The sequence below is a fragment of the Schistocerca cancellata genome, chromosome 2 (assembly GCF_023864275.1).
Source record: "Schistocerca cancellata isolate TAMUIC-IGC-003103 chromosome 2, iqSchCanc2.1, whole genome shotgun sequence".
In the NCBI taxonomy this organism is placed as follows: Eukaryota; Metazoa; Arthropoda; class Insecta; order Orthoptera; family Acrididae; genus Schistocerca; species Schistocerca cancellata.
In genome coordinates, this window is record NC_064627.1 from 101,556,720 (window position 1) to 101,583,501 (window position 26,782).

At 39.5% G+C, this 26,782-nt stretch overlaps 1 protein-coding gene across 1 annotated transcript in view; it reads left to right on the top strand.

The window, feature by feature from the left end:
• LOC126161364 (dynein axonemal heavy chain 7) overlaps positions 1-26,782 on the top strand; it is a 1,035,864-nt gene that overhangs the window by 197,492 nt on the left and 811,590 nt on the right. Inside the window, exon 6 of the mRNA XM_049917134.1 lies at positions 11,981-12,109. Within this exon, the coding sequence (XP_049773091.1) occupies positions 11,981-12,109 (129 nt within the window). The remainder of the gene's footprint in view (positions 1-11,980; positions 12,110-26,782) is intronic.

The following is a 26,782-nucleotide window of genomic DNA, read 5'->3' on the forward strand; positions in this document are numbered from 1 at the left end:
ATGCCAAATTGTACTGATAATTGGACAAGAGAAGGGCCCACCTTTGCATCTTCTGCACTATATGAGCTGGGAGGACCTGAACAGAGCCATCAGTGGTCTCTGTTCTGTAACTAGAGATAAGCATTGGCTGTGTAGGTACTGATGGAAGTGTTTATTTATTTATTTATATACTTGTTCCATAGATCTGTACATGTGAGCAAGTCACTCTGATGTGGAACGTGTCAATGTACATAATAAAATACATAGAATAAAGACATTGTTATAGTATTAATAACAGTGCACAAAAGTCATACTTATTAGCTTAAAAACTAGCCAACATAAATGTGAAGATAGCAGTTTCATATTTAGGGCATTATTGCATCTATTTTAACCTTGAACAGTAATCAAAACTTCCCACTTTGGGTTTAAAAGTGACCCAAAAATGGAAATGAGAAAAACAGGAATTTTTACATTAGGGCATTATTACATTACTTTAACAGTAAACAGTGTCAAAAAATTTAAAAACATCTTTCCAATCTGGGTTTTACTTATTTCTCTGAAAGAATTCCTCTAGTGAATAAAGTGAGGTCTCAAGTAAATAATTTTTCAAGCTACGTTTAAATACTGATGTACTACTCCTTATACTTTTGATGCTGTTGGGTAGGGAATTGAAAATTTTTGTTCCAGCATACTTTACCCCTTTCTGAATAAGTGTCAAGTTCTTTAACTCACAGTGGAAATCCTCTTTTCTTCTGGTGTTATGTTCATGATGTAGGCAATTCGTTTCATACGAGTGGGGTTATTTATTATGAAGCACATCAGTGAATATATGTACTGAGATGTTGCTGTCAGTATTTTAAGTCATTTAAAAAGATTTCCACATGAGGTTTGTTGGGTACACCACAAATGATTCTCAGTGCTCTTTTTTGTGCTGTGAGGATTTTCTTTGCAGCAGGTGTATTGCCCCAGAAGATGATGCCATAACACATGACTGAATGAAAATAGCCAAAGTAAGCTGACTTTGAGATGGTAATGTCATTGAAGTGTGACAAAATTCGTAAAGCAAATGTTGCCGACATCAGCCGTTTTAGTGTTTGTCGAACGTGATGTTCCCAGTTCAGCCTACTGTCCACGTATACACCTAGGAATTTTGATAAGTACACTTGCTTTATCATCTGATCATTCTGTGTGATAACTATTTCTTTTGGGTTTTTGTGGGTTGTCTGGAACTGGATAAAATTGGTTTTTTTCAGGTTTATTGAAAGGGAGTTAATACTAAACCAACCCAGAACTTCTTTAAGGATATCATTGACCTCGGATTCTAAGTCAGTAGTTGACACATTATCCACCACAATGACTGCTTATTGATGGATAAAGGCAGGTCATTAACATATATGAGGAACAGCAAGGGCCCAAGCACTGATCCCTGTGGCACTCCATGCTGCACAATTCCCCACTCAGAGTCCACTATATATTGTGATACACTATCTGAAACATCTAGAATAATCTCCTGCTTCCTATTTTCGAGGTACGATTTTAACCAGTTCCCTACAGGTCCTGTAATTCCATAATGACAGGCCTTCTTGAAGAGTATCTGGTGATCTACACAGTCAAACGCTTTTGATAGGTCGCATAAGACACCAATTGGCAGCCTCTTGCTGTTTATAGACTCAAGAACATCATTTGTGAATGAGAAAATTGCGTTATCTATTGAAACTCCCTTTTGAAAACCAAACTGCTGACTGTTAATGATGTTTAGGTCACCAAGGTGTGCCACAATCCTGTTGTACAGAGCTTTTTCTAGGACTTTTGAAAATGTTGTTAATAGAGAGATAGGGTGATAGTTTGACACATTTGTAGCATCCCCTGCTTTGTACAGGGGCCTGACAACAGAGTATTTTGTTCTGTCTGGAAACACTTCTTGTTGCATGGATGTGTTGCAGATGTGAGACAAAACTTCGGTCACTTCACTACAGCAAGCCTTCAACAGCTTGCTTGAAATATCGTCGATACCAGCAGAATGTTTATTTTTCAAAGACTGTATGATTGTTTTGATTTCATTGGCAGTAATGGGAAGCACACTTATTTGACTGAAAGGTTCTGGAAAATTATTTTTCATTATACAGACAGCTTTATCTACAGAACCATGGCAACCTATCTGTGTTGGGACAGTTAAAAAATGTTGGTTATAGATTTCAGCAATTTCCTCACTATTAGTTATCTCTGAGTTGTCAACAGTTAAAACAATATTTTTGTCTTTGGTGTAGTTTACAGTCCCTGTTTCTCTCTTTATCACATTCCAGATTGTTTTAATTTTATTTTCAGAATTAGTAATTTCAGATGCTATACACATACTTTTAGAGTTTTTAATTACTTTGGCAAAAATTTTACAGTAGAGTTTATAATGTTTTAGCTGAGCAGGGTTGTTAGAAGCCTTTGATGTTATGTAGAGTTGTCTTTTTCTCTGACAGGAAGCTATGATGCCCTTAGTGAGCCATGGTTTTTTTGCAGACCTAGCAAGTTGGACTCTGTATGACTTTTTTGGAAATACACTTTCAAAGGTACCTGCTATCTCATTTGTGAATAAATTGTATTTTGAATTAGCAGTTTCTGCTAGATAAACAGGTGTCCAGTCGGTATGCTGAAGATATGATCTGAACGTTTGAATAGCTTCCTCACTTATTTTCCTTACTGTTTTCCATCTAAGTGAGGTGTCACTCAGAGGAGTTCCCAAGCTGTTGAAAGTAACTCGTTGTCCGTCATGGTCAGACAGACCATTTATAACCATTTCAATATTAATATGGTTGACTTTACTCTGATCAACAAAAACGTTATGAATGAGAGTACTGGAAGAGGTTGTGGTTCTGGTGGGCGAGCTAACCATGGGAACAAGGTTGTACGTGCACATGAGATTTTCAAACTCCACCTTGCAGGGAGAATTAACCAAGAAATCTATGTTAAAATCCCCAGCAACTACCATGCCGCTATTTTATCTACTTAAGTACAACAAAAGAGTATCTAATTGTTTAACAAACATTTTAAAATTACCAGATGGTGCCCTGTAAACTGCCACAACTGTTAATCTGGAGACAGTGTCTGGCACCTCTATAGCACACACTTCAAAATGTAGCTCAAAGCAGAATCTTTGTACATCTATTGCCGTGAACAAGACATTGTTTTTCACATATAAAGCTACTCCTCCTTTGTCCATATAGTTGGGAATAGGGACCACTTCAATACCAGCAGTGATGTGGTGTTCTGTTAGACACAGAATGTGGGCACTGTTTATACCTTTTGTGTCTTCTATATTTGCTGTGAACTGATCCAGCTTGCAGTATAGGCCTCTTATGTTCTGATGAAACACTGTTAACTTTTGTTTGTCTTTAATTGTATTGCTGTTTGAGTGAACTTTCGTTTGTGTATTAATTACTTGTTGCAGATTTTTCTTACTGGACCAAATCCTGCTAGAGTTGGCCCAGCTCACTAGTTTCCCTCGTTAGTTAGGGCTATGACTGGTCTGCTTTCATGATCGTTATTGTTTAGGCCTATTATTTCATGAAAAGCTTTTCCAATGTCTGCTTCTAGTTTATTTTTGCCAAACTGATTTAGATGTAGTCCATGCTTTGTGAAGCAGTGTCTCTCATACTTGTCTGTATCCAGTAGTGTCACATTCGTAAACTTAGTGCAAAAGTGTTTCAGTTTACTATTCATTAGGCGAATTTCTCTGTTCACACAAGACCAGTCTGCCAGGTCATATCTCATGGGCACAGTTATTAGTATTATGTTTGTATGCTGTAATAACTGCAGCAATACGAGTAGCTTTTTAATGAAAGTGCTGGCCTCGTTGCAATAAACATCGTTTGCTCCTGCGATTATCGCAACACAGTCTTTTTCCGTGAATTTAGCACATTCTGTGTGTATGTCTTCTACCACATTCATGAATTTTGCTCCTGGTTTAACAATTGCTGATATACACGAACCATCTTGAGCAGAGTTCGACATGCATGTTGAAATATTGCGAGCATGACTGTCTCCAAATATTTTTACGTTATTTTTCCGTTTTGTTTGTTTACGTACGTGATCGGAACTTTTTCTTACGCAACCACGCGTGTTTTGTGTACACGTGTTGCCGTCTACTACAATTTTAGATGCACTGTTTTTGTTATTTGAATTATCACTGTATATCAAGCACTGAACTTTGTCCACTGTTGAGGCTTCTTTATTCACTTGTGGGTTTCCTTTCTTGTATATAAATCTGGCGTCGTCAACATAACACCGATCTACACACACTGTCGAAGCACTACTGTTTTGTAGAGCTGTATATCAGTCTTGGAGGACAGCGTATTTCACTTCTAGCACTTCAATATCGGTTTGTAGCATTCTGATTATTTCGTCCTTATTTTTGATAATGTTTGAAAATTTACTTTCACACGCGGCTGCTATGCACGGCTCACAGGTCCACAAATAGTCATCAGTTACGAGTTTTAAGTTGATTTTGCAGCAATTTTCATGAAACCAGTACTTGCAGGTTCTACACTGAATTCCTTTACGAACTTTTCTGATACACAATTTACAATTACTATTACTTTTATCTTCATAACTGGGAGCTGAACCTACACGTACTTTCTCTATCGGTGCCATCTTGTAGATTGACCTCATAAAGGATAGCCAACACCTTCTTTTCAATTTGGCTGTAGTTGCATTGGGCCTTGGTTAATGTCTTTGGCACAAACACAGTTGGCCTGTCATTGGAGCCCACTCTGGTGTTTCAACATTGCACCACTGCTGTAAATAAGGCATCTCATGCAAGAATGACAGGTTTGCTGGGGTCAAAGTGAGCAAACACTGATCACTTAGTAGTACATATATCAGCTGCTGGAAAATGGACTGACATTCAGCTGACCATATGAATGAAATACCCTTGTGATGCAACCGATTTATAGTTGCCATCATCCGAGTGGCATTTGGGGTAAAATGGATGTAATAGGTTAGCTTTCCCATTACAGCTTGTAATTCTGATACATTGGTTGGCACAAGTAAGTCAGGGATGGCCACTAAGTGTGACCGTGATGGATGGATGCCATGCGCATTAATCACGTGGCCCCGATACTTAATTTCAAAGAGAAAGAAGGAACACTTAGAATGGTTACATGTCAGTCTCGCTGTGGACAACATTTGAAACAATGCCTCTAAATTTTATGTGTTCTGCAAGCATTCAACCAGAGACAGCTATAGCATCTAAACAGTTAGGACAAGAAGATACTTGCGTCGTCAATTGGTCAAGGTACCTTTGCAAAGTAGCTGGGGCAGTAGCACTTCTGAATGGAAGCTGCAGAAACTGGCATAATTGCTTGTGTGTGTTGATCACAAGAATCTTCTTTGACTCTTCATGTAAAGGCAGTTGCAAGTAGGCCTCCAGGAGATCAATTTTTGAAAAGAAATAATCCTGACGTAATTTGTCTATCCAGTTGTTAGGGTGGGGCAGTGTGAAAGGATCAGTATGAGCACGAAAAAACTTGGGCTGCATATTGTCTTGTCTAAACTACCATAGAACAGAATTGTACTTGTCAGATAATCCATTAATATTGGCCAGAAACACAGATGGATTAATTTGTAACACCTTTCTATGAACTGACATAGTCCAAAAAGGTACAACACACAAAATAACACTGTTTTCGTAGTACCGTGGTACTGCACACTGCAAAGCCCTGGAATAGGTTGTCCATTGTATGCTGACAATGGGTTAAGTGATTGAGTCATGTGATTGCTGAAGCTGTGCACTACCTAACCATTCATACATAGTGTAGTTGAACAGTAGCACCAGTATCTAACCGGTAATTAAGACACTTGTTGAACACACACTACTGAATGTACAACATATTGGATTGGTGATTGATAAGTTCAGAGTTTGTATCCTGGAAATATGGCAAAATAACAACAGGATCGGTGGACTGCTGTGCAGCAGACACAATATAGGCATCATTAGAATCACTGTCTGACTTGGAATTTGAAAGCTGCCTAACACCATCTGTACTTAAACATACCGACTGTATGTGGCCTTGTTTGCCACATGGGAAATCGTTGACCTTGCAGCATGGGCACTTTGTCCTATCTTGTATTCGAAAGTGAAGACAAGTCTTCTGTGATTGTGAAGGCTGTGCTGCAGTTAATTGAAAACCAAGTCCTGTGACTCAGTATTTGACAATACTGTACTGAGGTCAGAGTTTGGATGTTTTGTTATGGGAGCATGAATACGGGTATCAGACATGTTCTGAGTACCCATATTGCTCATTATAACGTCACTGTAACTTAACCCACATGAACACTGAAAGTGACGTTGCCTAGTAAGGCCATGAAGTGTTGATACCCATTGTTTGAAGGATTGTCCTGTCTGCTGTTTTAATCTGAAAAACTTATAATAAGCAGTTGCTACATGCACTTGTGATATAAAATGATTTGACAATTTATCATCTAACTCGTCATAGGGGACCTCATGAGGTTGGTGATCTGAAAACAGTTTTGTTACCAACCAGAATACATCCAAGTTCGCAGTGGAGAGAAAATGTTAAATATGTTGGTTACCTGTTATGCTGTAGGTGCTGAAATAAGTAATCAGCTGTGCAACATATCAGTCTAGTCTTCACTTTGCCTCATAAACTCTCTGAATTTAGGTGCTTGAACTGTTTGTTGAGTTGTTTCCAATTTAACAGGCTTGGGTGGCAGTCATCGTGTTGCTGTAATTTCTTGCAGTGCCTGTAATAGATGTCCAGTCCTTCTTCCCTGCAATTTTATACTTTTCATTAAAGACACATCCAGAAGAGACGTCATGAACACTCAATATACATAGGTTGGAACATAAATAGTGGCAACACTGCTGTGGAGACACGATGCAATGGAATCTACTATTGTCACTGATAGCACACATTGTTGACATACATACCTTACCTCCGAGCAAATGGACTCGCCTGTCCCGTGTCACTGGTGTGCGTACAATCGAGGGAAACACTGTCACTTGTGAGCGAGTGGTCTTATGTAAGAGTGTCACTATGTTTTTGAAACATGAACAATGGAGCTAGATCAAGATTGAATGTGCCAGAGGTCATATGCATGACAGTGTCATCATGGTCTTCAGGAGGCATGTGGGGAATTGGCATTGCCATACAGAATAGTAGTACGTTGGGTAAAAGCCTTAAATGAAGGTCAGAAAACTGTGGCAGGCATGCATTGGGCAGGCTGTCCTAGCGCCTCTGAAGAAGAACTGCATGCTGTTGCCGCGTAAGTGGACAGTGATTGAGGCCATACAATTCGTGAGCTCACCCACGAAACCAGATTAATGCATACAACAGTGTTTTGCATCCTGAAGGAACACTTGGACACCTGAAAAATTGCATCACAATGGGTTCCGCATGACTTGACAGAAATGCAGAAATGGATCATTATGACGAGTTGGAGCTCTATGGGCGCAAAGGAGAGGCTTTCTTACGCCATATCATAACACTGGATGAGACACAGGCCTCATTGTATGAGCCAAAACTGAAACGCCAATCCAACAAATGGCGTCATTATGGATTGCCGTGAAAGTTGAAAGAGTGTCAGAGCCCCAGTATGGTGAAAGTTATGGTGAGTCTCATGTACGACTGTGATGGTGTTATCGTAACGCATTATGTTCCTCCATGACAGATGGTCACTGCACAGTATTGCTGTTCATTTTTGGAGCATCACCTGTGACCATCTTTGCAAAAGAAGTGGCGACACTTTCTGTGCAACCCACCCATCATTTTGCTCAACAATGGTTGGCGCATACAGCGCAAGCTGTGGCTGCTCTGTTTGGTCGATGGGAGTGGGAAGTACTGTACCATCCACCATACTCCCCAGACTTAAGTCCTTGTGACTTTGATTTGATTTTGAAGATGAAGGAACCATTTCATGGCATTTACTTCAGAACTGTTCCAGAAATTCGACATGCAGTAGGCTGCTCCATTTGCACTATCAACAGAGCATACTGTGCCTTCCCCATTGCTGGCAAAGGGTTCTACACAATCCAGGTGACTACTTTGAAGAACAGTGACAGGTGCAAACATGTAACTCTTATGTATCAGTTGTGAATAAATAGTTGCCGCTATTTAAGTTCCAACCCTTGTAACAACACATACAAACAGAAAAATAGCACTGCTGCAAGAGAGAGTTTGTTACACAATATGCTGCAATGGTCCTAATTGCAAGCTCCATCCTTGGTGTCATTTTACTTTTTGTGTCTGACCTCTTGGACACTGAGGTATCAAGTAATAATTCAGCTAATTAGAACTCTCTGAATAATTTGTACTTTATTAATTACAACAGAACTTACATTTTGCTTACTAGACTCAGCTGTAGGTATTAGACTGCACATGAAGATTTGTCGATCAGAACTCACTAAATGAGCCACAATTACTGATGGCGAATTATAGAAGTTCATAATGGGCATACTGTGGCTTCACTACAGTCACTAGAAAACACAAGTCATAGACACTTGTTGACACTGTTCTAATAGTGTTGGCACATAAGCACAGTTCACAGGAGTTGGAAGTCTCTTCACTCCCTGATGGTTGTCACAAACTGTGTCACAGCAACTTGGATGCACAACAGCTTTACTCTGACAGGAACTTCCTAGAAGTGGGCAGGATCAGACCTCAAACAGAACTGCTTTCCTGGCCTCTGGTGACATATTTCAGGGCAGAGACATTGCGGTGGTGCTTCAGAACTACAAGAGGCACAGCTTCTTCCTAGCATCTCATTGGTGACTCGTGATACCAGTTTGGTGGGCAGTATCTCTGTGGTGCTCAATACTTCTTGCACTGCTCTTGATACTTAAAAACATTGCAGGAACAGTCTCATAGATAATTTTATGGGTAAAGCAAACCAAAGACAGATATTTAAATCATTAACATTCTCATCTGATTGCGAAAATATTTTATTGACACCCAACTACTTAGGGATGAATGATCATTGTGATAAAATAAGAGAAATCGGAACTCATGTAGAAAAATTCAAGTGCTAATTTTTCCTCTGTGACATTGAGAAGTGAAATGGTAGAGAAATAGCTTGAAGATGGTTTGATAAACCCTCTGCCAGGCACTTAGTTGTGAATTGCAGAGTAATTGTGTAGATGTAACAAATGTTAGCTTGCAAGACTATTCCTGGGTGAAATATGTACTTTTCCTTCCTTTCAAAAAATTCACTTCAAATTTTTCTACTTAAGGTATCTCTGTAATGGTCTTATCATCCACATTTTACAGTAACATTTAAAAATAATTTAATTTTTCTTCTACACTCACTGAACTGAATCACTTGATATCTTGGATTGAGCTTCATTTCTTATATTCTATGTCCAGACTCATCAAGTTTGATCTTTATTGTACCTTGATCTTTATTGAAGCTATTTATTACTCACTGATACAAATTATATTTAATTACAAGTTTATCTAAGTTTATCTAACATCTTACACATACTCTCTTACTTTTTCTTAACTTTATTTGTGAACCAACCAATGGATATCTGTTGCACAGCTAATCTGACTAATGTATTGACTTCCCCTAGATTACACAAATCACAATCAGAACTATTACAACAATGATGATGTCACACTTATAAATGTGATACTATGATGTTGCCTATCATGATATTCCTATATGTGCCAGAGCATTCAGGCTGCTGTATTTCTCTCTTTCTGTTTCACTGTGTAGGACGCATGGGTTTAGAGTATTATTCAGGAAGGTTAAAAGTTTTGGATAGGCACCATTCCTAGCAGCTTCTCAGGTCAGTACAATGTAGGTTGTGTCCACTTAGGCGTGTTTGTACCAGGACCATACCTGGTAGATGGTAAATGAAATGTCATGTTTGCTATGTCACAAGCCATACTATTTATTAATACTACACTGTTCTGTAATTCCATTCTAGCCATGCCCTTCGGTTTTCCATGTTTGTAAGAATTTACATTTATCATTTCTGGCAATAATAATAATAAATGAGTAGAGCCAATGTGTGCCTGCTCTCTGGAAATGTGGCTGCAGCATTAACACTTCCATTTAACATTCACTCACTTCAGCTTGTCTGAGGATGACCTTTACTTTGCATATTCATATGCCAATTTGTATCATTGTACTCAGGTGGATCATAATGCTTTTCATCTGACATCCCCGTAAGTCTTCAAGCAATATCAGAGTCTAGCTTCTCTTTGCTCTGTAATTCCTTAGTTTGTACCTGTACCCATTTCTTTGCAGCTTCCCACTTCATTCCTCCAGGATCCGCTTTGCATTTTGCCACCTGTGGAAAGGAGCCGTTATCATTACTCCTCCCTCCAGCAAAAGATGAGGTTAACGGGACAAAACTATAGAACCCTCATATACAAAAGTAATATTGAGTCTATTCATGAACAGAAGTTGTGAACTAAGAATGAAAAGTAAATAAACATCCCAAACATGTTGTGAATAGAACAACAACTAGAAGTTTTTATCCAAGATAAAAGAAACACAGTGAAATATAACAAAACAGTACTCTGAAATGCTATCAATGTTGTTGAAGTGCATAATACATTTCAAACATACTTCACTTGCAAGTCGTCTTTCGCATCCTAGATTTCATATTCCTCACTGGAGATAGTGATGGTACTTACGACAAGGAATCCACAGGTCTCTTGAATAACTTAATTTTCCCCACATGAATAATCCAAGCATTTTGTCCTCTATATCTTAATGTTGACAGGTGATGTCATTTCCATGATTTGGTACAATCTGTAGTATCAAGTCATGAATTTCTGTGTTTTACCCTTAGGTGTGTGTGGGTTTGTCACCAGTATCCCCTGGCCAACCCTATATTGTGACAATTTCTTCATACTTTTTCCTATCTGCTCCTGGTGCTTTAAAGCTGTTGACCCATATTTTGTCACCATTGGCAGTTTGGTTTGAAATTTTATTCCATTTGATACAATACCTCTTGAGGAAAGTCATTTCATGGCTATACAATTGGTTCTGTGCAACACAGTTATCATTTTTGGAACCCATTGTGCACACACTGTAAGCATTTTGTCACAGTTTCATACAGAACACTTCTTCAATTGTGAGGAAAGACTTTAGATAAAGGAAATCATGTAGCATCTGTCGTTTAGAATTTTTTTGTCGACTTTCGACACCATGCCATCAATAGTGACAGACAGTTGCTAACTTTGTTTCTCATTGCACACATTTTTAAGGCCATCTTTAAATAGACTATACCATTTCTGAACCATTCCAATGCTCATAGTGTTTCTCCATAGACTTCACTAATCTGGCAATGAATTTAGGCAGCTGTGGTTATGCATTTGACAAACAAATAAGAATTTGTTTTTCACAATTGGGATCATTCTAGTCATCTGAGGCATATTAAACACAAACCTTCATATATTTTCAATACCTCCTCTTTGTTCTATTTATCATGGGTCCCATACACTTAAGCAATATTCTAGCATGGGCCAAGTGAGTGTTTTGTTAGCAAACTCTTTTGAACTCACTGCATTTTCCCAGTACCCTGCCAGGAAACAGAAGTCTGCCACCTGCTTTGTCTGTGACCTGCTACAAATTATTACTCCCTTGTATTTGTTAAGTTGACTGATTCCAATTGCGACTCACTGATAATGCAGCCATAGGATACCATGTTTTTGTATTTCGCAAACATTTAAAATAATTTGGCACTCTTTGAACCGTACATTATTTCCACCTCTACTGGTTTTGTTGTTGATGGGACATTAAACCTTAATCTTCCTTCCTTCTTTACCATATAATTTAATAATGTTGGTCATAGTCTTCATATACTATTCTGATTTTCTTAAAATTTTTCTCTGTAACCTGATCAGTTGTGAATTTGTAGTGCTCCTGACATTATTGTTACAGTCACTCCATTTAACAATTTGTGTGAGAACTCTTGATATGCTCAAGTACTTCATCCTTTAGCAAATTATGTTCATGCATTTTTATTCTCTTGTTGCAGCCAGTAATTCCTGAGGATTACATGCAGAAAGCAAAGAGTGCTATTGCGAATACATTAGAAGATGAGAGAATAGGTCCAGAAATGAGAGTCTCAGACTTTGATGACTACATACATCTTCTAAATGGAGAGGTAAATTATTAATTCTTACTTTAAATGTTAACTTCGTTAATTGTAACCAGTCTGTTACACTACAATGGAGAGCTTGATGTAAAAGATTGAATCATGTATTTTCATTGCATTTTCAAATGAATTGTTAAATTTATTGCTGCAAGGTATGGCTTTAGATTTCAAATTTAGGCTAAAATGGCAAATATTAATAGTATATCAAATGAATGTACTAGAGCATTGCCATAGTCCTATTATTCTACCAGAAATTGTATATTAATAAGTTGTATCTCTTTTGTTCTACTAGGAATTATAAACTCCATGGCTAAATGAAAAAGATTTATGTGGCAATCACTTATTCCATTACACTTATTGATAGGGTACTTCAGATCACCAGGGAGAAAATTTGGAAAAGGATGTTGTTTTTCATCTGTCAGATATGTCTGGTCTTACTATATCATATACGTTACCTAACTACACACATCAAAAAAAGTTATGCATCACCTTGGTTCCGAGAGTTCTGAAACTTGTACAGAAAATTGGAATAGAGATTAACATAAACATAATTTCTGCCCTTTTCATTGCTCATGAAAACCACACATTGCATGTTGTACCACCATACAGCAAGACCTTCTGAAGTGGTGGTCCAGATTACTGGACACACCGGTATCTCTAATACCCAGTAGCATGTCCTCTTTGATTGATGCTTGCCTGTATTCGTTGTGGCATACTATCCACAAGTTCATCAAGGCACTGTTAGTCCAGATTGTCCCACTCCTCAATGGTGATTCGGCATAGATCCTCAGAGTTGTTGCTGGGTCATGTCATCCATAAACAGCCCTTTTCAATCCATCCCAGGCATGTTCAATTGGGTCCCTGTCTGGAGAACATGCAGGCCACTCTAGTCAAGTGATGTTGTTATCCTGAAGGAAGTAATTCACAAGATGTGCATGATGGGGTCTTGAATTGTCGTCCATGAAGATGAATGCCTCACCAATATGCTGCTGATATGGTTGCACTATCAGTCAGAGAATGGCATTCATGTATTGTACAGCCATTACGGCACATTCCATGACCACCAGCCCCACATAATGCCACCCCAAAACAGCAGGGAACCTCCACCTTTCTGCACTCCCTGTACAGTGTGTCTAAGGCATTCAGCCTGACCGGGTTGCCTTCAAACACGTCTCCAACGATTGTCTGTTTGAAGGCATATGCGACACTCATCATGAAGAGAACGTGATGCCAATACTGAGCAGTCCATTTGGCATGTTATTGGGCTCATCTGTACCACACTGCATGGTGTCATGGTTGCAAAGATGGATCTCGCCATGAACATTGGGAGTGAAGTTGCGAATCATGCAGCCTATTGCGCACCGTTTGAGTTGTAACATGACATCCTGTGGCTGCACAAAAAGCATTATTCAGCATGGTGGTACTGCTGTCGGGGTTCCTCCGAGCCTTAACCCGTAGATAGTGGTCATCCACTGCAGTAGTAGCCCTTGGGCGGCCTGAGTGAGGCATGTCATCGACAGTTCCTGTCTCTCTGTATCTCCTCCATGTCTGAACAACATCACTTAGGTTCACTCTGAGACGCCTGGACACTTCCCTTGGTGAGAGCCCTTTCTGGTACAAAGTAAGAATGCAGACATGATGAAAGTATGGTATTGACCATCTAGGCATGGTTGAACTAAAGACAACATGAGCCGTGTACCCCCTTCCTGGAGGAATGGCTGGAACTGACCGGCTGTTGGGCCCCCTCCACCTAATAGGCACTGCTCATGCATGGTTGTTTACATATTTGGGCAGGTTTAGTGATATCTCTGAACAGTCAAAGGGACTGTGTCTGTGATACAATATCCACAGTCAAGGTCTATCTTCAGGAGTTCTGGGAACTGGGGTAATGCAAAACTTTCTTTGATGTGTGTATAACAGCCTGTAAGTTGTCTGACAACTTTTATACCATCTTTGAAAGAAATGGCGGATAATGTTATCTCAATATGTAAGATTAGCACATTCAACTGCTAATAGTATGCAGTAGCTTATCTTTTCTTGTGAAAGTGTAAAATGTATCGTCGTCAGTGTGTGGAACGCTGCTTAAACAGTTTCCCTTATGAAGATTTATGACAAACATGACTATCCTGATGTATCAGAAAAATGCTTGAAAGACTTGTTAAGGTCCATTTAGAGTGGTGCCTCAAATCTAAGGATTTACTTTTCGAAACCAGTGTGAATTTCAGAAGGGTAAAGAAACCATAGGCAGCTTTGTTATTCTGCACTCTGAAATTCTTCAGATATTCAACAATAGGCATCATCTAATGGTGGTATTTATTGACATTAAGAGTGCATATCTTAATGCTGAAATTTCAACACAAAAATTGAGCAATATGGGCATCCCAAGAGATTTTGTGTTTCATATTCAAACCATCTTAGAGCACTGAGAGTCAAGATCTGATAAGTTGTGCATGCTTGCCTTCCTGTATCCATTGCCACCAACAATGGGCAGTGATGGTTTGTAACTAGTGTGGCACACAATAAAGTACCACTCAGCCTCTTGCAGCCCCATGATGCAGACCCTCTCAAAATCATCTAGGTGGGCAAACTACTGTACAACATGTCACCTGAGCATTGTGCATGTTCAGGTGATGCACTATGGATGCTGCATGCTGTCATACTGGCAAGCAAGCCCATTTGAGGGGCTCTGCTCTATCACTTGATGGGCATAGTGTCGTAGCTCCACCCATGCTCCCAAAATGTGTGGCCATCTATGTAAAAGTAATCATTGATATTACTGATGGTATACAACATACCCACTCAGTTTGCGGTGGATCAGTTGGGTCCTTCTGGGTGCAGCTCTTTTTATGACAATCAAAGTATGTAAGATTACAGAACAAATGCACTATCAATGATGTGTCGCTATCAGCATATGCTATCCAGAATAATTTTATCACTTTGAATTACAGATACTCTCTTGCAGTGCTTGTATCTGCACACAGCAGTAATAACTCTTCATCATATATTAAACAATTTCTTTAGAGTGCATATATTTGCACAAACCAACTCATTTACCATGCACACATCATTATCCTCTACTTATAAATGGAAATGTACATTACCATTTTATCACAAACATTTTATGAATAGACTGTCACATTAAAGTGACCACCACCTATTTTTGATGTCAACATGCAATAATCAGTCACAGAAAGCAGGTGTCAGCACTAGCAGTGTAAAGTATATATGAAGTGTGTCGGGGGAGGGGGGGGGGGGGCGGGAAATCTGGAAAACTGTAGTCATTGTCATAAGGTGGAAATGGAGTGATTTATTTGTCATCCAAAAGGTACGATCATGGCTTATGGGCCAAGGGCGGAAGCATTTCCAAAAGGCTAAATTTGTAAACTGTCAGTGTGCCACTGTGGTCAAAGGATATGTGGATGGCAAAATGTAACTAACCAAAACTGGCACTGAGGCAACTGTCATGCACCATGGACCATAGATGACAGGGGTGAATGACGGCTGCAGAGATGTGTAGAGGCAAATAGACATGCAACTGTTGAGCAGCTGATTGCCCAGATGAACCAAGGAGCTACCAACAGTATCTTCTCAGCAAATGTTGTTGCATATCAAATGTTGTTGCATAAATGCCTCAACAGCAAGTGCCTGATTCATGAACCCATGCTGACTACTGTTCATCAGCAATGAAGGCTGGTATTTACATGCCAATACTGCAGTTGGACATCAACTGAATGCAAAAGGTAGTCTTTTCATATGGATCACTTTTTGTGCTCTATCAGTGTGAAACACCTTAAACCAAGTACACTGCAACAACTGTTAGTAGATTCCAGGCTGGAGGAGGGAGCATTATAGTCTGGGGAATATTTTTGTGGCACTCTCTGGGTGATCTTCCCAGTCTGAGAGGTGCAATGGATCAACTCAAGTATGCAATTATCCTTGGGGACCGTGTTGATCCCTACATGCAGTTTGTTTTTCCTCAGCACAATGGCATCTACCAGCAGGACAGTGCAACATGTCACACAGCTCACAGCGTATATGTGTGGTCTGAAGAGCACAAGGGTGAGTTTACTCTATTCACCTGGCCACCAAACTGCCTGGATTTAAACCCAATTGAGAATCTGTGGGACCAGCTCAACCCGGCTGTTTGCACCATGGGTCCTCAGCCTGCAATAGAGTCAGTGTGGCTCCACATCCTTGTCAGTTCTTCCGAGAACCTCACTGCCTCTCAACCTGCTTGCCTCACTGTGGCCTATGCTGTGAAAGGTGGTTGTTATTCAGGTTTTTCACAAGTGGTCACATTAATTTCGACTGGACAGTGTATTTGTACCAATCAAATCAAATCAAACTCTTTTGTAAAGAATACGTCATGATCCCTTTTTGTCAAGGTCACAATATTATCATTTTATCATGAATATTTCTTGTAATCTATGTATTTGTAGAAAGTAGCTCTTATCATAATCGTATCATGATCTATGTCAATATTGCACAACAATATCATTTTGGCTGCACTTTCATTATGATCACAACACAAGTATATTCTTTTAGTTTTACTAACACTTTAACTTTTCAGGTTATCTTTTATCTGTTTTTGACATCAGCATTCACATCCATCTCCTCTCTACATCATCCAGATATCTCATTGGTACAAAACTTCTTTGATACATTACATCATCACTTTCGCTACCTTCATATCTAATGGGCATTCTCTGAAATATAACTCCTTCATCTTTTCCGAAATCTCTGAGCAGACTGGTATCTGACCAATTATTTAATGGCATACTGATTACTGTATTATTCTGCACACATATTTTCTTGGAGCTGTCGTCACCCACAGTTCTACACATGGAGCAAAAGCAATCTCTACAACATTTACATTGTCATCAAATATGTAAAATCACTATAATAAATAAGTTTTGTTATATTCCTTTTTTCTTGATTAACAATACAACAGTCTGTATTCATATTCCAAATCAGAACTATATTCTTATTTGTTATGTTTGTTCTAATAATATGTTTTGATTTTATCAGTATTTGAGCACCACGACCACTACATTTATCCAAAAATTTCAATTTGCTTTTACCATCAACAGCTACATCAGTGGCTTCATTATCACCATGTAACACTGTAAGACCTTCATCTTTTTGTGCAGAAAATAATCAATCATTACCCCTTATTTGTGTCCAAACACATTAATTCAGTAACATAAATAATCTTTGAGTATCTTCACAACAGACTGTAACATCCTTGCTTCACACGTCTGGTGATCATAGGTAGACAAAAAGGACAAATGTCTGTTTTCACAATCAATGACTTGACCATTACTCAGCATTACATATTGTCTTTTTGCATCTATTAACAGTATTTCCTTTTCTGGTGATATACATGTAAATAAATATTTCTTTGCATCTGCTTCAACAGGAAGTGGCTAAATTTTGTACACAACATACACACTGCTGTCTACAAAGGGAATATTTAATACACGACCGAAAATATTGCCAGCAATGAACACATCTAGATCGATTACTTAAAGCAGCTGTTGACCTTTTCCCCTGTTAGTGCTATTGGGACTCTCTTCATCTTTAATGTCATCTTTTTATTAACTCCAGATATTCAACTACTTGCACAGGATTAATTAGATGTGGTTCTAAAATAGCTTACTGTGCATTTGTAGTTGCTGTAATTAACAAATCATATTGCCATTCAAGCTCATTAAAGATGGGCATTAGCCGAATTATCTGCTCATTAATAATTATCAACATAACAGCTCTCTGTAGTCTTGTATCAGTGCCATTCTCAAACTGTATTATATCTAACTGAGTGTTCGATTTCTTGGCTAGTGATCTGCTCATTTCTTGCTAAGGAACTTATTGTCTGATTAAACCTTGTTAATGTGGTGTTACAGTAGTAACTTGCTCCATAGTCAACCTTAACAGCTGTTTTTGTTCTTCATCTAACATATCAGTTTTAGCCTTAAAATAAGATGTATCACCTTCATCAGGAATTCCAAGTAAAATCTTACTGATTTCCCTCCAAAAATTCATTACTCCTTGTTTTCTTATTCTTATTTCATGGTGAGTTATTTCCCCAGTTGGACTTTGAGATTTCTCTATTAACCTATATGTCATTGTAATGCTTGTTCTGCATTTGCATGATCTAAAGCACTAATGCTAAGAAGATTGCAACACACCATAAGGACGACACACTGACAGGGACAGTGAAAAGACTGTTACACACTAAGCTTTCAGCCATAGCCTTCTTCAGAAAAGAAAAGAAAACACACACAGAAGGATATGCACACATCATCTCTATATCCAGTGAGTCTTAGTCAGACTACAGCTGTTTCACTGAATGAAAGCAGTGATCAGGATATGTACACAGAAGGAAGTTTGATAACATAATATGAGTGGGGGAAGCAGAGATATGTCTGAGAGAGTGTGTAGGTACTAGGAAGTGTCAGGACAAGGCTGCCAGGGACAGTGTTGGGAGGCTATTGGGTAGGGGAGGAGTGGAAAAGTAGAGGAGGTGGGATGCACACATCATCTCTATTTCCAGTGAGTCTAGTCAGACTACAGCTGTTGCATTGAATGAAAGCAGCGATCAGGATATGGACACAGAAGGAAGTTTAATAACATAGTATGAGTGGGGGAAGCAGAGATATGTCTGGTAGAATGTGTAGGGACTAGAAGGTGTCAGGACAAGGCTGCCAGGGACAGTGTTGGTAGGCTGTTGGGTAGGGGAGGAGCGGAAAAAGAGAGGAGCAGGGAGGGGAAATGACAGGTGGTTGCATTGACACAGAGCAAGCCCAATGAGGGTGAGGAGACATTAATTGAGAGAAGATCGTAGGACAGAGGTGACGGAAACCATTGTGAGTAGGTTATCATGGGTTGAGACTGGAATAATTTTGAGAGCAGAGAATGTGTTGTGAGGATAACTCCCATCTACAAAATTCAGAAAACGTGGTGGTGGAGAGGAGGATCCATATGGTGCAGGTTATGAAACAGCGATTAAACTAAAGCATGTTATATTCAGCTGCCAGTTGTGCCACAGGATGTTCTATTCGATCTTGGCCATACTTTGGCATTGTTCATTCATCCTGCTGGTTGGTAGTCATACCAGTATAAAAAGCTGTGCAGTGATAGGAGCAGAGCTGGTATGTGCCAAAGCTTGACAGATCTTGCACATGGATATTCCAGAGGGTTACGATTCCTGTAAGAAGGGGATGAGTTTGGGAGTGGCATAGAGACAGACAAGGATGTTGTGGAAGTTGAGTGCATGATGTATCACTACTTTAGAAGAGGTGGGAAGGATCTTGAGAAGGATGTTCCTCGTTACAGGGCATGATGGTAGATAATCAAAGCCCTGATGGAGGATGTGGTTCTATGCTTCCAGTCTGAGGAGGTAGTGGGTGAGGATGGGGACACTTCTTTGTAGCTGGTTCTTTGGGTTTGTGAGAGGATTGGGGATGTGTGAAGATGTCACGAGAAATCTGTTTGTGGACTAGATCTGGGTAATAGTGCCTAAGTGTGATATCTGTGAAGGTCTTTGTAAGACCTGGGCAAGGAAGTTTCTGTCACTGCAAGTGGCCGGGTGGCCAAGCTGTATGCAAGGGATTTTTTGGTGTAGAAGGGATGGCAGCTGTCAAATTGCAGGTAGTATTGATGATTGGTGGATTTAATGTGGACGGAGGTGTGGAGAGAGACATCAGAGAGGAGAAGGTCAACGTCCAGGAAGGCAGCGCACTGTGTTGGGGGTCCAGGTGAAGCGGATGGGTGAGAAGGTGTAGAGGTTGTGAAATAGTAAGGATAGGGTGTGTATGTGTGTGTGTCGTCTAATTTTGATGAAGGCCTTACTGGCTGAAAGCTATGTTTGTGATGACAGTCTTTTTGTTGTGCCTATCTGCGACTCAGCATCTCTGCTATATAGTGAGTGGCAACTTTCCTTTTCACAGTATTGTTACATTCCACCCTGGATTTTCAATTGTTTGATATAATGTACACAGGCATTCATAACAAGTTCCAGGCATATGAGCTTTCCTAGAAAGTCCTTGCAGGGTAACATCATTGTAATCGATAATTGGAAGTATAAGTGTATGTACAACTTTGTTTTCCATGTCAAGAGAGATGAGCTTTTTATATTTTTGTAAGGCATGGAGAGATGCTGATGCATGCTTGTGTATTGCAATTTCTTGCTCAGTCCACTTAAGATTTTAATCTATTACTACTCCTGGAGTGTTTGCTGAAGGAGAGGAGTTGATATTTGCCCATTTCAGGTTAAAGATGGTAAGAGTCTCAAAATTTTAGGCTAGTGAGCCTAGAATGACCAACTAGTACTGCTTGGGTTTTGGATGGGTTGAGCTTCAGCCCTGTATTGTGTGCCCATTTTGAAAGAGCACATGGGTTGGTATTTAGATTCTCAATACCAGTTGTCAGGTTTATTGGTTTTGCACTTAGATACAACTGGACATCATCAGTGTATACATGGTATTAGCACCAGAACAAAACTGATGGTGCAACATTTATATAAAATAAAAAGAGTACAGGACCCAATACTGAACCATGTGAGATGCCTGAAACTAAATGCCTGCATTGTGACTTTATGACGCTGGACATGACACACTGCTGGCGAGATGTTAGGTATTTGGGAAACCATTGCACTGCACTTGGTGAGAAATTAGGCTGCTAAATTTGGCAAGTAAAATTTCAAAGGTGGCAATGTCACTGGCTTTGCTGAAGTCTAAGAAGTACATGATAGTTGCTTCTTGTGCGTCCCTGACATCATCTGTTACATTTATTAAGGCAGATGTTCTGCTGTGATGTTTATGGAAACCTGATTGGTACTCATCTAGTAACTTGTTTTTATTTAGACAGATTGTAAGTTGGGCATGGTCTATGTATTCTAAGGCTTTGGACAGTGCAGGATGAACACCAGTAGATCAGTAACCATAGGGCGCTGTCCCAATGTACTTTATAGGTAATGAGTTATCTAGTCCCTGTTTCCAGTCCTCAGGGAAAACACTTGTGGTTAAGGAGTGGTTGAAGGTATCTGTTATAGTGAGCATAGTGGGTCAATTTGGATCATGATACTCATGATAGCATTTTTGAAGGTACTGCAAGTAACAAGCCTTAGGTAGACTTCTTTGAGGTTACAATTGTTCACCCACAAGAAGTAATCAATGAGTCCCTGTTTAATTTGTGGTTTGATTGTGGGTGTATGCTATATAAAGTACTGGTTCAGTTCTTCAGCTGGGACAATGGGATCAGCTTCAGCTTTTACTTTCCCAGTACCAAGACCATGCATGGTTTTCCATATGACAGCTGGTCTGCCTCTGTTGTCTGTTAATGTGTGGGCACGCCAAATTTTTGCATTTCTCAGAACTTGATTGATTGTGTTGCGCTTCTGCTTGTAAACGATATGATTTCCATGAGTGGCATGTGGTTTGTATGTCCAATACGCATCATCTCTGAGATTCTTGAACTGTTAAAACAGTTAGCCTAGATGCAAGTTTCCTTCTTATTGTTCAGGTCTTTATGAGAGCATATTTGTCATATAATTGAGCAAGTTTGTTAGAAAATCCACGAGGTTTTCTTTTTATGTCTTAGAAGGGAATAGAAAATGCTCTGCAAACTATTTCTTGCACCTCATTTGCAGATTCTGGTAAATTAATGTGTTTGAAGTCTCAATATGTAGTCAGTTGCAGTTTCTTTCTGGGACATTCTAGCAAGTATGTCACGAAAATTATGTCAGTGGTGGACATTGTAGAGATCCAGCTAAACATGGCTAACAAAATTAAGACCTAATCTGCCATGTTATCTAGTTCAGTAATGAATCAAGCCATATGTAGTGATTGAAACGTGGCTAATCGTTCAAATATTGCAATGATGTCCATGAACATATTAACATACACAAATTTATATTTGTGACTTAGCCCTGCCACTAAATTTCACCAAACTACCATAAAACACTGAGTCAATCCTGCTCATTGCAAATCTGGTGTGGTGTGGAAAGAAACACTCTCTGATTTCTACTAACAAACATTTAACTGTTTTGCCTAACATTTAGTTTTGCATGCACAGTTAAATATGGTACAACTGCCTACATGTATGGCTATGATGATGTGGCAATAGAACATTTACTTCTAAGTGAACACACAGTGCTCAGTCTGACACTTGTTACTATGTTTACTCACATGTGCGTATATTGCACCATTCAAGTGTAAGCAGCTCTGCTGCCATTGGCTGTTGCATTCACCTTAATGGTGGATGCCACAATTTGAACAAGTGCGATGCCTAAATAATTGCACATTAAATTCGTTCACTGAAATTTCAGTGCAAACGTGTTTCACACTTGCCAAAAGCAAGCAGTGGCAGCAGCACTAAAATATGAATGAAAGAAGCAGGCATAAGATACGAAACAACTACTGTAATGGAGGTCAACAATGTCTACATTAATTAAAAAAATTCACTAATGTGCCATTTATTTTAAAGAAGAAGCAAATTATGGATTAGTTTCTTTGAACAAGTTCCAAAAAGAAAATTTACAATTTTAATAGTTGTTTTAGTCTTTGGCGGGAGCTAAAGCCTGTTACAATGCAGGCAGTGGCGTGCAATGTCGTCGGCAGCTTATCATTGCAGACAGCATGTTGAAATCAGCTCCGTCAGGTGTAGATGCTACAGATGGATTATCTCATGTGGAATTTTAGTTTCTGCTTGGCGACAGTTTCATCAGTGGCATATTACAGGCCACTGGATACTTGGATGCTGTTGCAGTTGTTGCCGAAATTCAGCTATACATGAGCAATTTATTATGTCTCTCATGCACAACACTGAAGTAACACAGTTCAATAGAGGGTTTTAAAGTTATTTTGATCACAGAATTATGGCCTGTTCATTTACCAAGCGAATAATGCGACCGCAAACTCGTCACTATTGGTGGTAACATGCATATTTATAATAAGCAGTTTCTATATGCCTGTGGCATAATTAATGGTTCATGCACACAGTAGTCAGCAACAGTGTGAATATGCATCAAAATTAAAAAGAATTTAAAATACACATGGCACAGTCACAGAGAACACAGTTCTTTCCAGAATACTGTAACTACAATGTTGTCTGGTCATAGCTGTATTGTCGTAGTTACGCGACACAGTTTGTTTGCCAGTTTTACACAGTCCAACTTCTCTGTCTGCTTTAAACGTTTTTACATTCCAGTACAGGAAGGAGCAGAAATGTATCTCATCATTAATCAGTTTCGTTCATATCATTTGCTGCACAACACGACATAGTCAGCACACTTGTAATCTCCTTCCTCCTTCTCAGTACCAACGTGAGTCCACACATGCTCTACTCACACTGTTCAATCCTCACAATCAATATCCTGATCGCTCTTTCTCTGCTTGTACAATATCTCAGTATACATTTAACTTTACAAAGTCATTCCAATCAAAGTTATTGCAATAAATTATAAACAAAGAATCAAAATATTTTACATATTTAGTAGGCAATAAAACTGAATTACAAGTGTCCCAAAGGGAAATAATATAAATTGAATATTATTATTTTCAACAAACAGTTACTCATTACATTATAGAACAAAATAAACATTATACTATATCACCAGAAATTCATGTGCAACCAAGAAAACAGAAAGAAAGCAAGAAAGAAAAAAGAGAAAAAAAATCTTATATAGGTCGCAAGTAGCGATGTCTTCACAACATGCTTGGAGCAAATGTTTGAGAGGCATGAATTACTCTGAGGTTTCATTGCAAATATATCTATGAGAGTGTGACTGCTATTCATATGATGGTTAAGAGAAATTGAAGTAGCAACACATTTGAAGAAAAAAACATTCACTTAAATGTGATGCTGGAAGGACTGTTGTACAGAAATTTTATTTTAGTGTTACCAGTTATAATTATATGCCCATATGTCGATTTGAGACGTGAAAGATCAGTTTCAAAGCAGGCAAACCCACCTACTTTAGCAGGTTTGTAGAGGATACATATCTGACACTTTCTGTTAAGGGGTTTTATCCCAACGAGCGTGTATTCCACTTCTTTGTCTTTGTTCCTGTTGGGTTTGCATAGCACAGTAGATGATAAATCAGAGCGTACCTATGCCCCTACTTCATCTCTGTGTCATTTACAATTGTCATGTCTTAGAAAAATGTAGACATTTAGATTTACAGAACTTGTGGGAATACTTGGTTTGAGGCAGGTCTCTGATACAAGTATTACATATCGTCTGTGTCTTGAAATATTTGATGGAATTCATTGAGATGAGCTGTAAAGACTAGACATTTGTGTATGCAATATGGATCTTAGTGTGCTCTCGTACAAAACTCATGAGGCTATCACTGCTGAGTATTAGAGACTATGTGCCAGTGAGCGTGGGGGAACAAAGCATACTGGGGCACTTTGAGTTAGGGGAGTGGGGTTTTCTGAAAGAAAAGAGGCAGTTATCATCAAGGAGAAGAGAGGTTTTGTGGCCAAGGCCAGCAGGCTTTGCAACAATTGTTGAACAGCTAACTGTAGACAGGAGAAGAAACTTGGTAAACAGAGCTACAATAGTCTGTGCACAACAGTATTGAAAGCAAGATAAACAGAATATGAAGAGAGTGTACTATTGACAGTTCTATGATGAGTAACGATACCAGTATGATGATAAGTTGATAAATAAAAATGGAAATAAAGCAGTGAATTGAACGTCTGAATGAGAGTGTGGTGAGAATAATGAGGTACTAATGGAATAACAAACTGTTTTGGTAGTGGAAGTATGAAAATTGAACAGAAAATTTATAATTAGTACTAAAAGTAAATCTAAACAAACAAAAGATTATGACACCAGGAAACTATTTTAAGGAAAATATTACAAAAAATAACTTTACAAAATGAAGACAAAAACAAACACGCAAACTAGAGGCAGCAAGAGTTGGCATGTTTATAGCTCCTGAGGCACAGACATTTGGGTTTATCTGCATTGCAGACTGATCTTTTCCCACTTTTAGTCTTCAGCATTATCCTGCCATCCTTTGTCCACACATTTTGTAGCCTAAATCTTGATAGCGTGCTGTTCAAAATCTTTAGTTTTTCAGAAGTGATATCCTAGCATATTTATCAAACCTGACATCATGAGTTTGTTCTTCATTCTGAAGATTTCATATCTTTTACTGTACAACAAAAACTTCAGTATTATGGCACTAGGTTTTGAAGATCCTGGTGCCGTATACCCCATTCTAGACTTCTGTCTATGTCATTCATGTGTCTTAATTTATTTGCGTGTATTTGGTATTTGCATTGTTTAATTCATAAATTTCGGGTGTATTATAGTATTTGAGAGTTGTAGCATCGCGTTTTAGTACCTGAATAGTGTAAATTCCCGTAGTTGTCTGTCTTCTATTTTTGTTTTGAATGGCCAGTACCGATTGGTCACAGCTAGTGTGCTCCCTGCCGCCATTGGATAAGCATCTGCCAGCAGAAAGTCGTATACTCCTAGCTCACTTATTTGTTACATATTTTAATTCTTAATTTCTTTGCATGTTTTTGGTACTTGCATTGTTTAATTCATAAATTTTGGGCGTATTATAGTATTTGAGAGTTGTAGCATCGCATTTTAGTACCTGAATAGTGTAAATTCGTGTAGTCTCCTTCTGCTGCCAAGCAGTGTGTCAGCAGTGCGCAAGTAGCAGCATTACTGCATTTACTAGGCAATCTTGTATTTTAATAACCGTTTAAATTTTGTGTCGATTTGTTTGTGCTCTGTGTAGATTAGTTAAGACGTTCTTTGCACAACAGTTTTTAGCATGGATAGGGACTGCAACTGCTGTGTTCAGATGCAGGCTGAGTTGGCATCCCTTCACTCCCAGCTTCAGACATTGTTGGCTTCGGTCACACAGCTTGAGGCTGTTGCCAATGGGCATCACTGTGGGGGTCTTTATGAGGGTTTGTCGGGGATGGCCAGCTCGTCCCACATCCCCCGATCAGACTATGGCTGTGGCTGCCCGGGATACTGCCCAAATTGAGGCTGATCCCTCACCTGTCGTAGAGTGGGAGGTCATCTCGAGGTATGGCAGGGGGCGAAAGACATTCTGGAGGGCTGAACGGAAGGCCTCTCCATTTTGTCTGACAAACCGGTTTCAGGCTCTGTCTCAGGCTGATACTGATCTTCGGCCGGACATGGCTGCTTGTCCTGTTCCAGAGGTTGCCCCTCAGTCTGCAAGATCCGGGTGTTAGCAGAGGGTGGGCTTACTGGTAGTTGGGAGCTCCAACGTCAGGCGCGTAATGGGGCCCCTTAGGGATATGGCAGCAAGAGAGGGGAAGAAAACCAATGTGTACTCCGTGTGCATACCGGGGGGAGTCATTCCAGATATGGAAAGGGTCCTTCCAGATGCCATGAAGGGTACAGGGTGCACCCATCTGCAGGTGGTCACTCATGTCGGCACCAATGATGTCTGTCACTATGGATCAGAGGAAATCCTCTCTGGCTTCCGGCGGCTATCTGATTTGGTGAAGACTGCCAGTCTCACTAGCGGGATGAAAGCAGAGCTCACCATCTGCAGCATCGTCGACAGAACTGACTGCGGACCTTTGGTACAGAGCTGAGTGGAGGGTCTGAATCAGAATCTGAGACGGTTCTGCGACCGTGTGGGCTACAGATTCCTCGACTTGCGCCATAGGGTGGTGGGGT